Source organism: Monodelphis domestica, chromosome 1, assembly GCF_027887165.1.
Source record: "Monodelphis domestica isolate mMonDom1 chromosome 1, mMonDom1.pri, whole genome shotgun sequence".
In the NCBI taxonomy this organism is placed as follows: Eukaryota; Metazoa; Chordata; class Mammalia; order Didelphimorphia; family Didelphidae; genus Monodelphis; species Monodelphis domestica.
Window position 1 is genome coordinate 220,948,145 of NC_077227.1, and position 15,070 is coordinate 220,963,214.

Genomic DNA, 15,070 nt, shown 5'->3' on the forward strand with positions numbered 1-15,070 from the left:
ACTATATATTAGTCATAAGATAATTGGGAAATAAAAGCAAAATAAGAAAGAACTCGAAACAAATCTACTCTGGGAAAATAGTGCTTGAAGATCAGTATACAATTGGCAAATTCACCCAATTGAAAAAAATACTCTTAAATGAAAAAATGAAGTGGTAATCTGTACATAATTCATTCCTCTGCAGCCACTACGGGGCCTCAAATGGCAAGAAACCAATGTTCTGGTGTCAAGCTACTCTATGGGAAATGACTATTGGGTATTACTTGAGACCTAAAATTCCATAAAGGAGTAAATTTGAATATTTGAATACTATTGCTAATTTGCAATATAGTTTTAGAGAGAGGACTACAACACATGAGGCTAATAATAATAACTGACCTTTATATAGTGCTTTCTATGTGTCAGCTACCATGTTAAGCACTTAGCAATTATTATTTTATTTGATCCTCCCAACACTGTGTGAGGGAGGTGCTATGATTATTTCCCTGTTACAGATTAATAAATAGTGGCAAACATGTTAGGTGAGTTGCCCGTGGCCACATAGCTAGTAAATGTGAGGTGAGATTTGAACTCAGGTCTTCCTAACTCCCAGGCCCAACACTCTGTTTACTATACTGTCTAGTTATCCTGTAGACACTAGTGCAGGACAAATCAAGTACAAAATTAGATCATGCAGAATATGTGATTTGGAAAAGTTACAAACTGTGAGGGAGATCACTGTGGCCCAGACTAGTGGATTGAAAACCAAGTCTGGAGATGGAAGATCCCAGGTTCAAATTCTGTTCTCCCATACTTACTGGCTTTGTGACCTGGGGCAAGTCACTTACTCCCAATTGCTTCACCCTCGTAGCTCTTCTGCCTTGGAACCAAAACACAGTACTGATAGGGGTTTAAGAAAAGGAAGAAAGAAAAGAAATGGCTTTTGGAGGAAATAGCGGGTGACTTCGATAAGGATTGGTGGAATTTTAGATGAAAAGGAACAGAAATTCCATATGTAGAAAAGGAACCCTAACAATGCAGGTTTGGCCTGAAACTGTAGGGAAGTCTCCAGTGGCCAAACACTCTCCCTACAAGTGTTCCTCCGCAGCCTCAGTCTCGAGGAAGACAGCGAAGGGATTTGCCCAGGATCACACTGCGGGCACACACGCACAGCCAGTCTTGTCACAGGCAGGCATTCTACCTCCGACTTCCTGCCTTGGGGCTGGCTCCTTTTGTCTCTTAGATTAGTGTCCCTGAGCACAGTCTTTAAAATAGATGGTGCATATTAAAAAATTATGAGAAATAAAGTTGGACAGATAACAGAGAATAATTCATCTGAAAACTAGATTAAGATTTTCAAAGAAAGAATAACTGTTAATGATGAAAGGAGAAGGAAGATAAAGATGGGAAGGAGGAAGTGCTTATGATGTCCATCAGACACCCCTCTCCATCAAGCCCTTCCTGTATTGGGTAGAGGATGGGCTCTGAGTCTGATCGCCCACTGGCAACGCAGGGTCAGTTGGAGTTAGCCGGTGGTCAATCTGTACCAATGTGCCGCTGCTCCATGTGGCCTTCTCCTGCCCACTGAGGACCCCTACGGGCCACCTCTCATTCGCCCACCACTCATGAAATCAAAGTGGTTCCTTGGCCAGGCCCTGGGGGCTGAGCAGAAAATCCAAGTTTTGTTTTGTTTTATTTTGATTTTCTCCGTTTCTCTTCTCCTTTCCCTCCACATCTAGTAAAAAGTTGAGTTAGGAGATTTAAAGATTGAAGGGAACTAAAGCCACCATCATTTTTGTTTGTTTGTTTGTTTGTTTTGTTTTGTTTTTTGCCTTTGGAAGTCCATGTAATGCCTTGGAAAACATTGTTATGGATTTGGAGCAGAAGGACCTAGATTTGAATCCTGGCTCTGTTTCTTGTAAAAGGCCTTTAAATTCTCTTACATTCATTTCCCCCCCACCCCCATCCTAATTGTTAAAAAGTAGAAGGGAGAACTTAGATGATCTTATATATTTCTTTTGTCTCTAAATTTATATTCTTGTGACAGTGAATGGAACAGAGTAATCATTTATGTAATTATATGTGTATGATGTTTGTAGTTATAAAATTATAATAATTTTTTGCATATTGTTTTATTAAAAGCATTGAGAGGGATTTTTTTTTAATGAAGCATTTCCATATAAATTTTGTAAGCCACTGCCCTAGGATGAAGATCAGTTATTCAGCTAAGTGAGGATTAGTTACTAACAAAACTATGGTGTGTGTGTGTGGGGGGGGGGGGGGGTAAGTGGAAAAGTCAGTGGATAAAAAAGCACGACTTAGTCTTTTAGTCAGAAATTAGAAAATGAACTGTGTGAGCTGTTTACCTTATTTCTGATCAAAAGTAAAAACAAGCAAACAAAAACACATTGCTTATTAGCTCCACAATATAGGAATTGTGGGGGACATGAAGTGAAAGAGTTTGATATAACTTCTTAGCTACTTATGTTTTTAATGAAAGATAAGGATAATTTCTAAAAATGCTATTTGGCACCCCAATTTAAATTGATGCCTTGGTTCAATCAATGATTATGCCCCCATCTAGTGTTCATATTATTTTGTAAAACAAGAAAGATAGCAAAACTTTTTTACTCCTCAGTCTTATGTTCCTGAACTATACTTTAAAAGGATACTATTGATGTAAAGATAGCATTTCTTGATTTTTTTAATTATTTGATAAATATTTTTAAACACCAAATTTTTAACAAGCAATTTTTTGGAATATACTCCCATCTCTGACACAGGATGTATATGTGACCCTAAGAAAGTTACTCAACTGCTCAATGTCCCAAAGCTACTCTCTTCAGATTATTAGCAATGAAATGGTCAGGCAATCAGTAACGAAACAAAAATATTTAAGTCTCTGCTATATGCCAGGGACTATGCTAAGCTTCAGGGATAGAAAGTAAGAGAAAAGACATTCCCTGCTCTTTAGGAGCTCACAGTTTAACAAAATAGTTGCAAATCTGCTTCCTTCCCCCAATGAAATTACAGGGCTGTTTCCTATATCCATAATCATCTACTTCTATGTTGTCTTATGTTTGCTTTAACCAAGGTCTGAAATGTGTTTATAAAATGCAGAGTTTATAGTCCCCTTTTCAGATCCATTTTAAAGTTAACTGCTATTAGAAACAGAAGGTATCAGCATTTTTTGAGAAATTAAAAATATAAATCAGTATACATTCTGGTACATACAAAAAGATCTTAATCTCTCTGCTTTTTTTTGCATGTTTTTGTCATTTCTTACTTAGAAAAATAATTGTAGGGGGCACCGAGGTGCTACAGATATTATATTTGTCTTATGCATAAGACGGAATTGATTTGGGCAGCTGGGTAGCTCAGTGGATTGAGAGTCACGGCTAGAGATGAAAGGCTCTGAGTTCAAATGTGGCTTCAGATACTTCCTAGCTGTGTGACCCTGGGCAAGTCACTTAACCCCCATTGACTTACCATTATCACTCTTCTGCCTTGGAACCAATATCCAGTATTGATTCTAAGACATAAGTTAAGGTATTTTAAAAATAAAAATAAAATAATCATAAACTAAATATTTGCTTCAAGGTTATCTTCAGATTATGTAATACAAAAAGGAAATATTTTCATGTAGTTAAATTTAAACTTTAACTAACAGCCCTCTGCATATAGTAAAATCTATTGATAACTGAAAATTATAAATAACTTGCAGGTTATTTTAGACACTAATAGAGCTTAAAAGCTTTTAAAATGGCTTCTCTCTACTCAACCCCACCAAAAAGTGCTCATCAATGCCAATGATTTAATTATTCATTTTTGTTACATAGGTCAGCCATATACTCGACAGTTTTTCTTTCATATAACTCATATAAAATTGTTGTACTGTATGTTATGAGTGAAAAACTATTAGAATTCAGTGGGAAAATACAGCATTTCTTCTAAGAATTAAAGCAATTCCCAATGGCGGATATACGATTTCTCTCTCTTTTTTCTTTTTATGGTAATTTTAATGAAAGTGAGATAATATAATCCTCAAAGAAAATGTGTTGCAATTGTGAACTATCTCCAAGTTGTCTCCTATATGCTGTGTGAAATTTATTTTTACACATTTGAATTTCTTCTTGGTTCAGTGATTTTCATTTACTTTCTACTGGTCTATACAAAGTGAAAAGTCGTAGATACAGTCAGATGTCTGACATGATATGTATTGTATTAAATTGCAGTTGTTAAAACAGCATAGGTTGTAGAATCTTTTCAGTGAGTTGCTGCCAAGGTTGATGAAATTTTCTATTTAGATTTGACTGGTTTCCTTTCCCTGTTTTGACAGTACATACCCCTTTAAGTGCACTTCGTGTTTGGCTCCAGAAGCATGAGTGTAACTTGATCTATGTTTTGTGTTGTCTGCTGACCTGGAGAAGAACAGTTGTTGCCTTGATCAATCCCCATCCATTCTTGTCATTTAGTGGACAATTAATACATCCTTGTAAAGACTCCCTAGAGCATCCCTTTAGAATTGGATCATTTTGCACAAGAACCACAGGAGTTAACACTCAGAAAGGAAAGACTGATAATAAAAGCTCGGGAAGAGAGAGGAAAAAATACATAAAGATCATACCCACATTATAGTGAACAAGTTTCCACATACAGTAATAAGAAGAATCATTGCTTTTTTGTTAAAGGGTTTTCTAAAAGGCTATACTATAAAAATAGTCCATTTTAATTTCTAACAGTCTTGAATTGTACAATTTTTTTAAGTAAATGGAAATTATCTGTATCCATGGGTATACTACTACTATTGGATATCCTTCCTAATTTGAAAGAGCAGAAACTTTCAACTGAAGAAAACATATTACTTTATATACTATATATACTTTAGCCATAGTTTAATTTAATAGTTATTGGGGAATTATTCTGCAGTTTGTTCTGCAGTTCATTTTAATTCAAGTGTATATTAATTGTCCTATAGTTCATTTTAGTTCATATATATTAATATATAAAATATATACATATATTCTCAATTTCTATTTGGATATATAATTTACATAAAAATTTTAAGAGTTACTTGAGATTTTTAAAATATGAGGGCCAAGAGTGAGTAGCAAATAACCTTTAACCTGAACCAATGAAAATATGCATGTGAGTTTGGGGGAAAATAGAATATTTTAAAAACTAATGTTTTTGCTATCAGATTGCTATTTGTTATAGATTGTTTTCTATACTCTTATACTTTTAAATATACATTGAATCTGGGAATATTAAACAAAATACGACCCAGAAATTAATAAAAGGCAAAACAAATTAAAATTTCAAATAATTTTAAGTTGTGTAACTGTAATGTAATGAGACTTGCCAGATGGGCTATTCATGAAATCAGCCTTCTTACAATGTGTATATATGGCCTGTCATTATATTTACTATTTTACAAAATGGATAGCATTATGTAATGAAATGTTTTTATATTTACAAGTATTTATGAATTTGAAGGTTGTATAACACCATTCTTAAATTTGTAATGTTTTAAATTTCTTTCATAAAGGTATTATCTCAGTTACATAAAATGAAATGTAAACTTTAGGATCCAGTACTTATATGTAACTGTCTTTATACATAGATATCACATACATAGGATTGCAAATGCTAATTAATATATGTAATAGTTTGCATTCATTAATTTTTGCAAATTTGGAGTCTTCCAGTTCAGTATGAATAACTGGAATCTATGTGACTAACTCCATAGTTAGCCAGATGTACATCTGTCTTATGCTTAATTTGAAACGACTTACCACTTACAGCAATTAGGCATTGAGTTAACTTCCTATTTCATTCATCTCTACCGTAATCGATTGATTATTTGTAAGTGGTATGAATGACTTTTTTTTCTCCTATGATTTGGCACTATTTCTAAAGAAGCAAAGGCTTTTTTTGAAGAAAGTAGTAGGCAAATTATCTTTAAAAGTTAGAGCACAGATTAAAGAGCACAATTGAAACTTTTTTAATTGTGAAAAAGTTAGGTTCATAATTCTTTGTGATTGTCAAAAAAATCCTAGAATTTTTCCCAATTAATTCATTACAAATATCTGAGTGCCTTCTAAATTCCTGGATTTAGTTCGTTAAAGAGAAAATAAGGTCCATGATCAATGAGATAACTGCAATAGCAGTATATAATAGAACTCATAGAAATACATATAATAGGAATAGATAATACACATTCTTGGGTGAGGATACTTCTTCCATCAATATAGATTGACAATTTTTGTGAAACATAGCTTCTTAGAGAATTCTCCAGAGCTTAAGTTAAATCATTTGTCTCGGGTCACATGGCCAATGTGTATCAGAAGTAGAACTTAAACTCAGTTCTTCTTGGTCTTGAGCCCGACTCTATTTTACCTTTATTTATTTATTTATTTATTTACCACTATTTTACCTTTCAGTATATATTATCACCCTATGTACCATGCTGCCTCTTCTTGTGTCATATATTTATTAAATTTCATTACACATTTAACTTTTTATAGTAAAATGCTAATACTAATTTAACGAACAGACAAAATTGATCACGTATACACAAGTTAACTTCATTTTTTGCTGATTTTTCACCTGGAAATCAATAGTAGCACTTTAGTAAAGTAGTGAGACAATTTTGCTGATATTTGAGCTTTGATATTCAGAAGATTTACTTGCCAGCAGAACACAAACTCTGGCAGATCCTACTAAACTGAAAAGACTTCAAGTGTGAACCTAGAGGACAACTATCTGTTTCTTATTCAGTGAACATTCTACCTCAGTCCAGAGAAGCTGTCACTGATGGAATTAATCAGCTTCTCCCTTTCATGGCAACAGTTTAAGGGAATAATTTCTTAGATTCTTTGTCAGCCTACTCATGTTTGCTGTGCATGCTTCCTTGGGATGTGGAAATGATATTTGGAGAAAGAGATTTAGAAGGCCCTTTTTGGAATTCAAAAACCTTCATAACTAAGCCCCCTCTTTGCTTTCCACTTATCCCACTGAACTCTTAATACTAATGATAATGACCTTGCCATTCCTTGCATGAGACAGTGCATCTCCCAGGAATACATTTTCTCTGATTGCCTCCACTACTTTGAATTCTCTCACACTTTGGTTTCCATTAAAGTCCCAGCTAAAATCCCACTTTTTATAAGAACCCTATTCCAATTCTCCCTTAATGTTGAAGCCTTCCCTCTAATGATTGTCTCCAATTTATCCTGTTCACAGCTTGTTTGCAACATAGTTGTTATGTTGTTCATCCGTTTAGTCTGTGAGCTCCTTGAAAGCAAGGACTAGTTTGGTTTGTTTTCATTTTGTTGTTTATTTTTTTTGTATCCCCAGCACTTAGCATAGTGCCTATCACTAGTAGACATTTAATAAATTTTTGTTGACTGACAAAAAGATGTGATGGACTCCCCTGAAGCAGATACCTTTGTATTGAACTATAATCTAGCTGACTTGAGTGATAATATATTATTGACTAGGACATTGCTGGGTGATAAAGAGTGCTTATTATTTTCCCATATGAAAGTGAGGTGGAAAGGAGGAACAAAATGAATGTAAAATAGACCTTCCCTACAAATGTTATATTGTTGCACTCAAATTATCTAAACATAAATTAGAGCTATAAAAAGGACATTATTCATATTAGTCCATCAAATTGACTTTAAAAAATGTTCTTAGTTTAGTATATACCTTGCTACTTGATTTTCAAAGCAGTACAATATGTCTGAATATTAATCTTTTATCTACAGGCACTACGGAACGGGTGTGTTTGATCCAGGGAACAGTTGAAGCATTAAATGCAGTCCATGGCTTCATTGCTGAGAAGATTCGAGAAATGCCCCAAAATGTGGCCAAGACAGAACCAGTCAGTATTCTACAACCTCAGACCACAGTTAATCCAGACCGCATCAAACAAGTGAGTGTTTGGTTGGGAATTAAAAGAGAAGCATTAGCACCTTAGTACAAATTCATTTTAAATAAAAGGTTATCTTGTAAACCAAACTTTAACTTTTAAGTTTTTCTTTTTTTTAAAAAATGTCATCATAACCTCCTTTGTTCTGTAGTTGTATAGTTGTTTCTTCTTCCCCTAATGTATATAGATTATTATAATAAGGAGTAAGATTATGGATTTTTTCATTATAAACTTCTTTATTGTCCATTGATACTTTCTAATTAGATTGTAAGGTTTCTCTTCATTTAAAAATGCAGGATTCATTTTTTATTAATTGTGAAACAAACATCAAGAGTAATAAAAATCCATAGATTTCCTAATTCTTCTGTTAAAAATCATATTTGGAGCCCACATTAGAGTTTTGGAATTATTTTGACAGTGCAATCGTACTTTGCTAATTCGTTTGTCATAGTCAACATTTTTAAAAATCTACTTATACAAGCATTAGCAAATTTGTATACATTAGAAGTATTATTTGGTTTTTCAATCAAGTATTATTTCCTGTATAAGTATAGACTTGATTCTATACAAGACATTATGATTCAATGTTAATTTTATGAGAATATTTTGTAAGTAAAATTTTAATAAGTTTATTTTTTTAAGATTTTGAGGATGTTTGATTTAATATGGGAAATCCTATATAGTTATAGGTAAAATCTTGCTTTTATCTGTATTTCATTTTAAAAACAGTTTAACATTGTATAATTGTAGTGAAGTATTGATCTGTATTTCAACCTTTTTAGTTTAGCTTTTAAGTTATAACCAATCTATAGATGCAATAGTGCACTTTGGTAGAAAGGTCATTGTTACTTCATTGATTGACCTGGACATTTTACTTATTTTTAAAATATTGTGTGTATGTATATAGGTATGTATGTATGCATAAAGGCATATATACATATATAAATATTATCTATAATTAATAAAGAATAGAATAAATATGTTTGGTATAGTATATTGCATTTCCAAGCAAAGCTTATTAAGTTTATATTTTTAAACTGAGTTGATAATGTTCCAAAAATTTTCTAAAGCCAATTATGTTTATTACTATTAAAAGTAATGCAAGTAACTGTATTTTACTTTAATGTGGAAAACTAATTTTTTATTTATAGGATAATATTCACTAAATATGAATCCAGAAACTCTAGGATTTTTATATAGACTATATAGTTGATGTTATAGTACAATATGCAGTTTATTTTATATTAATTTTAATGCAAAGTGTTGCAGTCTAAACGTTTATTCAGTTAACCTAAAATTAAGTCTCTATAAATTGATAAAATGAATGCATTCTTGTATTAATACTGAGTTTTAGCAAACATTGTTTTTTTCTATTATTCTTTTTACCATTTTCTGCATGATAACTATAATTATGATACATATTCAGGAATAGTAAAAAAAAAGTATCATAAGCATAAAAATAATTTGAAAGATTAATACCATGGAAATAGTTCAGTTTGGCTAGCATATCTGCAGGTATCGAGAGCTGTGTAGAAATATGTAAATAAGAACCACCTAGGGCTTAAGACTTGTTGGAACATAACAAGGTCAATGGATTTTTGATGGTAGTTAATAGATTGAAAAGTCAAATTACTGACAGCTTGTTTTTTAAAAACTCACAAATATGGGGGCAGCTGGGGGTAGCTCAGTGGATTGAGAGCCAGGCCTAGAGATGGGAGGTCCTAGGTTCAAATCTGGCCTCAGACACTTCCTAGCTGTGTGACCCTGGGCAAGTCACTTGACCCCCATTGCCTAGCCCTGACCACTCTTCTGCCTTGGTGCCAATACACAGAATACATTGACTCCAAGACAGAAGGTAAGGGTTTAAAAAAAAAAAAACTCACAAATATCACTGTATTAAGTTTTTATAACCCTCTACATATACATTCATATAAAGTTTACAGACAGTCATAATATATTTAGAGCCTGAAGTAAATTATGTCAACAAACAATAAGGAAAGCTTGGTTTGTTTTAATTTGTGCAGCTCATGTTTTGCTAAAATTTAAAATCATTTTTTCAAATGCGTATTTATACTTACTCCAAGCCTTGTAGAGATAGCCTAGGTAAAGCAAACATATGTAAGGATTACAACTTTAAATTAAAAACCTATGTAGGATAATACCAGTTTAAAGCAGTTACCAAAAATTTCATTTTAACTAATAGTAATATATTTAAAATTTAAGTACAGTATTAAAAAACATAGAAATTATGAAATCACTTTTGCATTCTATAGAATTGCTTCAAACCAACTATATAACATGATAGAAGAGGGGAAAAGTTTTTTTTAATAACTTTTTACAAACCTTGAATTGCCCAGATAAATCTAGATAGTAGTAATTCCACTATAAAAAATTAATCCTTAACATTTGAAGTGGGTGCATTTGAATTTAATGTGTCCCTTATACCCTGTTCTCCTTAAGAGGAAGCTATATTAGCAGAAGAGTAGTCAAAGGTAAGGAAGGAGGCTAAATAATTTATCGTTTGTTTAAGTAAAGACAGCATGATGTAATGGAAAAAGAACTAAATTGAAAGTTCTAATCCTGGTTCTAACAATCAACCTTATGATTTTGGTCATTTAGCCTTTCTGTGCCTCAGGTTCTTCATTAGTAAAATGAGAGAATTGAATTAGATGATTTCTTAGGCTTCACCGAACTTTCAAGTTATATAATTCCAAAAAGTCTATTTGTGTACACATATCCCCTGACTTTCAAAGTGATAGCATTTTAAAGTATATTTTTAAATTATTTATGTTTCTATTATTAACCATTTATTCTCTAGTCATCAGCTCATTTGTGTAAATGTAAGTTAGTATACAACTTGAAGAATATAATTCATAAATTTATTTATAGATTCCAAATTCTAAAAAAGAAACTCTACTATCCAGATTTTATATGTAAGTTATATAATATTTTATAGTTAAGATAGAGTTCCATTTAAGAGCCTCTTATTAAAAAAATTGTTACTTTGTTTAAATCTTACATCCTTTGGGATTAATCACTCAACATCTTTTTCCTCATTTACTTTGGGCTGAAGTAGCATTTATTTAAAATTTGGGAATAGTACTTTTTTGTTTTACTCCTGAAAATAGTGAGATGTTAAGTATAATGGGAAACAAAAAGATTTAAAAGATTCCTTTTATAAGAGGTGCTTCAAAAATATAATTTTGAACATTAGAGTTTAAGATCGAGATCATATCTTTCCATTTTTTGCACAGAATAATAATTCAATGCTGTTAGTAACACAGTATTTTGGACTCTAGTTAGCTTTTTGACTTTTTAAAAAATAACATTGTCTTTAAAAGATCTATAATAACACATTTTTCATCATATTCTTTAATACATAAACCCCTAAACTATATTTTCTTATTGAGATATAGACTGAGTTTAAGTTGACCACATAAAGCCTACTTCTTTGTATACTATTCATGTTTTCGTTTTCATGTTTCAAAAAAGTCCTCAATTCTTAAATCATGCAGACTATTTATGCAAATCTTTAAGCTTAGTGATGTGGAATCTAGTAGAGGAGCAATTTTGCCCCACTTCTGATCACAGTGTCTGTGATCCTTTTAGCCCTTGATTCTGAGCAGCATTTATTAGAATCTATGCTTTAGGAAAACTGTAAAGCATTGACTTTTTTTTTCTTTTGTACTTAAAAAATGTCAGATTAAAATGTCGGATTTTTTGCTTAATTATCACAAAGTATCTTATTTAAATCCAGCTAACCGATTCAGAATTATATTGTGCATAAGTTCTTCTAGAAATATTTTTTTTTGCAAAACTGACATAATTATAATAAAAATAGAGTAGTATCGATGAGTTTTCGATTTTTATTTTTAAGATTTATTTCCCCTAGCCTTAAAATGAAAGGTAGCATGGCTTAAAGGTTTTATTAGAAAGATGGTCTTTAAGTCAAGAAGACTGGGTTTCGAGTTCCTTCTCTAACATACACAGACTTTGTGACCCTAGCCAAAATACCTCCCTTCTCTTTGCCATAGACCATTCTCGAATACTGTAAGAGGGAATTTCCTCACTGAAATTTCTGAACACCAATGAAATCACAAGTCATGCACCACCAAAAAAATAAACAACAAAAATTTTAGAATACATGATTCATTGGTTTAGCAAGTATAAATTGAGAACTACTAAGTACATCAAAATTGTAATAGGTAACTGGAAAGATATAAATGAAATTTATGCCTTTTTCTTTGCCTTTCAGATTTTTTTTTTATCTCTTGAGACAAGAATCCATTTTTAGCAAGGCAATATTATTTAAGGGACAAAATGAGTAGTACCAACAGTAATTTCAGAAATAAATAAAGGAAGGGAAAAACAAATAGGATAATTATTAGGGAAATTTTTGTGGATTGGAAGTAGACTTCACAGGATAGATAGGGGTTGGATAGATGAAGGGAAGGGAATATTCCAACATTCTATGAAGAAGAGGTTCAGAGTGTATCCCAAAAGTTTATAGCTGAAAAGTACCTTAGAGATCATTTAGTGCAACTACCTGATTTTACAGATGGGAAAATTAAAACTAAAAAGTTAACAGCTTGCCAACACAGTCTGTGACAGAGCAGAATTTAAATTGACCTTTACCAAAAGAGCATAGCTTCCAAAACTGGATTGAAACATAGAGATCATTTAATCCAAATCCCTCATTTTGCAAATGAGAAAATTGAGCCTCAAGTGTAAGAAAGTAATTGGCCCTGGTAAGTAAAAGTCCTAAGTCTCAGAATCAGGATTTGAATCCAAATCTAATAACACCAAACATACTGCTCCATTAACTATCATATCTTACTTGTTATAAAATGATAAAGTCTACCTTTCCTATAATTGAAGATACATTATAGAACAGTTGAAATGAAATTGGGAAGAGAAACTTTATTTTCAGACTAGATAGAGCTTGGCATTTGGACCAGAACTACTCTTAAGTTGTGATTGGCCTATTGAGGGAACTCTTCAATAGGCAATGACAAGCCATGGTGAAAATACTTTAAAAGGAAGATTAAAGTTGTTCCTTTTGATCACTACAATCTGAGACATGGATAAAAATACAAAATGAAGCCTCAGCCCTATTAAGCCCCATCTTCTACAAGAATAGCAGTGTCCAGATAGTGATAAAATTCACAGCTTTTAAAGCAGTTACAAATATTAACTGCTGTATTCTCTTTGGTAACAATCATTAAGTGGAAATGCTACTGAAGAATATAAATCATATATATCCATGTTGGCATTTTCCCTTTAAATGAAACTTCTAAATCAGTTTAAAAGTTGCAAATAAATATAAGAACATGAACCTAAAAGGCAATGATCATTATGCCATGCAATAATTTTAGCTTTTATGTCAACAACTGTTGCAGGAAATAAACAAATAGAGACATTCTGTAAATAGCTTGATATGTTTAACCCACACTAAGTCACTATACACATTGAAAAGCAGTGACTCCAATTAGAGCTAGGCACAGGGAAGGAAAATAGGAAATATTTTGAATGATTTGGTTATATAAAGAAATTATCATAAGACTCATATACTACTAAGATGCCTCATATCTTTATTTTATGTACATATTTTTCATGAAAGGAATTAAAATCACTGAATATGAATGATAATTGGTTATTGCTGTGAGAGTTATAAGAGAATCAGCTCTTGGTGCATAATCAACTTAAGTTGAAAGGAATAGTCTTCTTACCAGAGTCACCTATGATGAGGCAAATATAAGAATAAACACTTGCTTAAAATAAATTCATTTGCAAGTAAGAAGATGGAAAATAGTAAGCAGAATAGCTTACAAAATAATGAGATAAAATATACTGGATCCTCTCAAGATAATTTGTATATGAATCTAGAAGTAGGGATAACAAAAAAGACAGAACAATCTGCCCATGTTCCTGTCATGAATTATTATTAGTAAAGCAACAATAATGAAAACACCCTGTTTGGACTCTAGTCTCTCAATACCTAACACACTATTTGGTGCCACTTATGAGTTAAGAGTTGCTGAACTTGACCCACATCGTTACAGAAGAAATTTGTCTGTTGGGCAACACAATTTTAAAAGTACTAAGAAATGAGCAATTGAATAAGAGTTTTTGAATACGAGGCTTCTAGAGAAAGCCTTCTCTAGCCTACTAGAGGAGTAGAAGATTGCACACATGTATCTGGATCTAGTGGATTAGTAAAGGCCTGAGACATGGTACAGAGGAACAAAATTTGGACTTAGCTGTTACTTTTGTGAGTTATTTAGATTTTGTGAGTTATTTGGATTTTGTTTCCTTCCAGGAGGAGTCTAATTCCCTAGGGGTATACTGTAAGGTCAGAGGCTTTTATATGTCTCTATGTTAAAGGTGAGACTCATGAAAAAGTAATTGAAAATTATGTCAACCTTTCATGAGCTAGTGTGACTCTTTCATGGTTTATTTGAGTTGATGGAGAGTATTTTCTCTGAATTACCTGCCCCTCTGAGGAGTAGAGGTGGGAGGGAAAGATACTCAACACTTGAGATATCTTCAAGATATCTCAAAGAAAGAAAGATTGTATCAAAAGGAAAGATGTTACTAACTGAAAATAGGACCAATCAAACATTGACAATTATCAAACTAAAGGGGTAATTTTTGTTCATTAAAAATCTTATATGAAAATGCTATTCATCAAAGCTATACTTAATAAACATATGAGCAGAGAACAGCCTGGCTTTCAATTTTTTTTTTCCTTCAGCAGACCATATCTTCACAGTCACATAGTTGACAAATATAATGAATATGAGATCCCACTGTGTCTTGCTTATTGATTTTAAAAAATGGTTCAGCAGTAGTAGAACAAAATACAGCCCTAAAGACTTTTATCATTTACAAAAAGATGCCTCCCTTACCTCTTAAGAGGACCCTCAAAATAACTTTTTTCAATGATTCTCTGAATATTAAAATTAATTGAAGCATTAATTAGTGATATTTTAGCTCAGTAACATATTTACCAGTTTCTATGCAGAATCTGAATGGAAAGGTGTTCAGTAGTAACAGTTTAACTCATGCTTTAATTTAAGGATAGCACTATACTTGATTGAATCTAGCTTTATAGTCCTATAGCATTTTCTCAAAGACATAAGAAGCCACATAGGA

General features: G+C 32.3%; 1 protein-coding gene across 7 annotated transcripts in view; it reads left to right on the forward strand.

Annotated features, from left to right (window-relative positions):
- NOVA1 (NOVA alternative splicing regulator 1) overlaps nt 1-15,070 on the forward strand; it is a 168,808-nt gene that overhangs the window by 120,753 nt on the left and 32,985 nt on the right. For all 7 annotated transcript variants that reach the window (XM_056810443.1, XM_056810444.1, XM_007472538.3 and 4 more), the window contains one exon: nt 7,752-7,918. In XM_056810443.1, the coding sequence (XP_056666421.1) occupies nt 7,752-7,918 (167 nt within the window). The remainder of the gene's footprint in view (nt 1-7,751; nt 7,919-15,070) is intronic.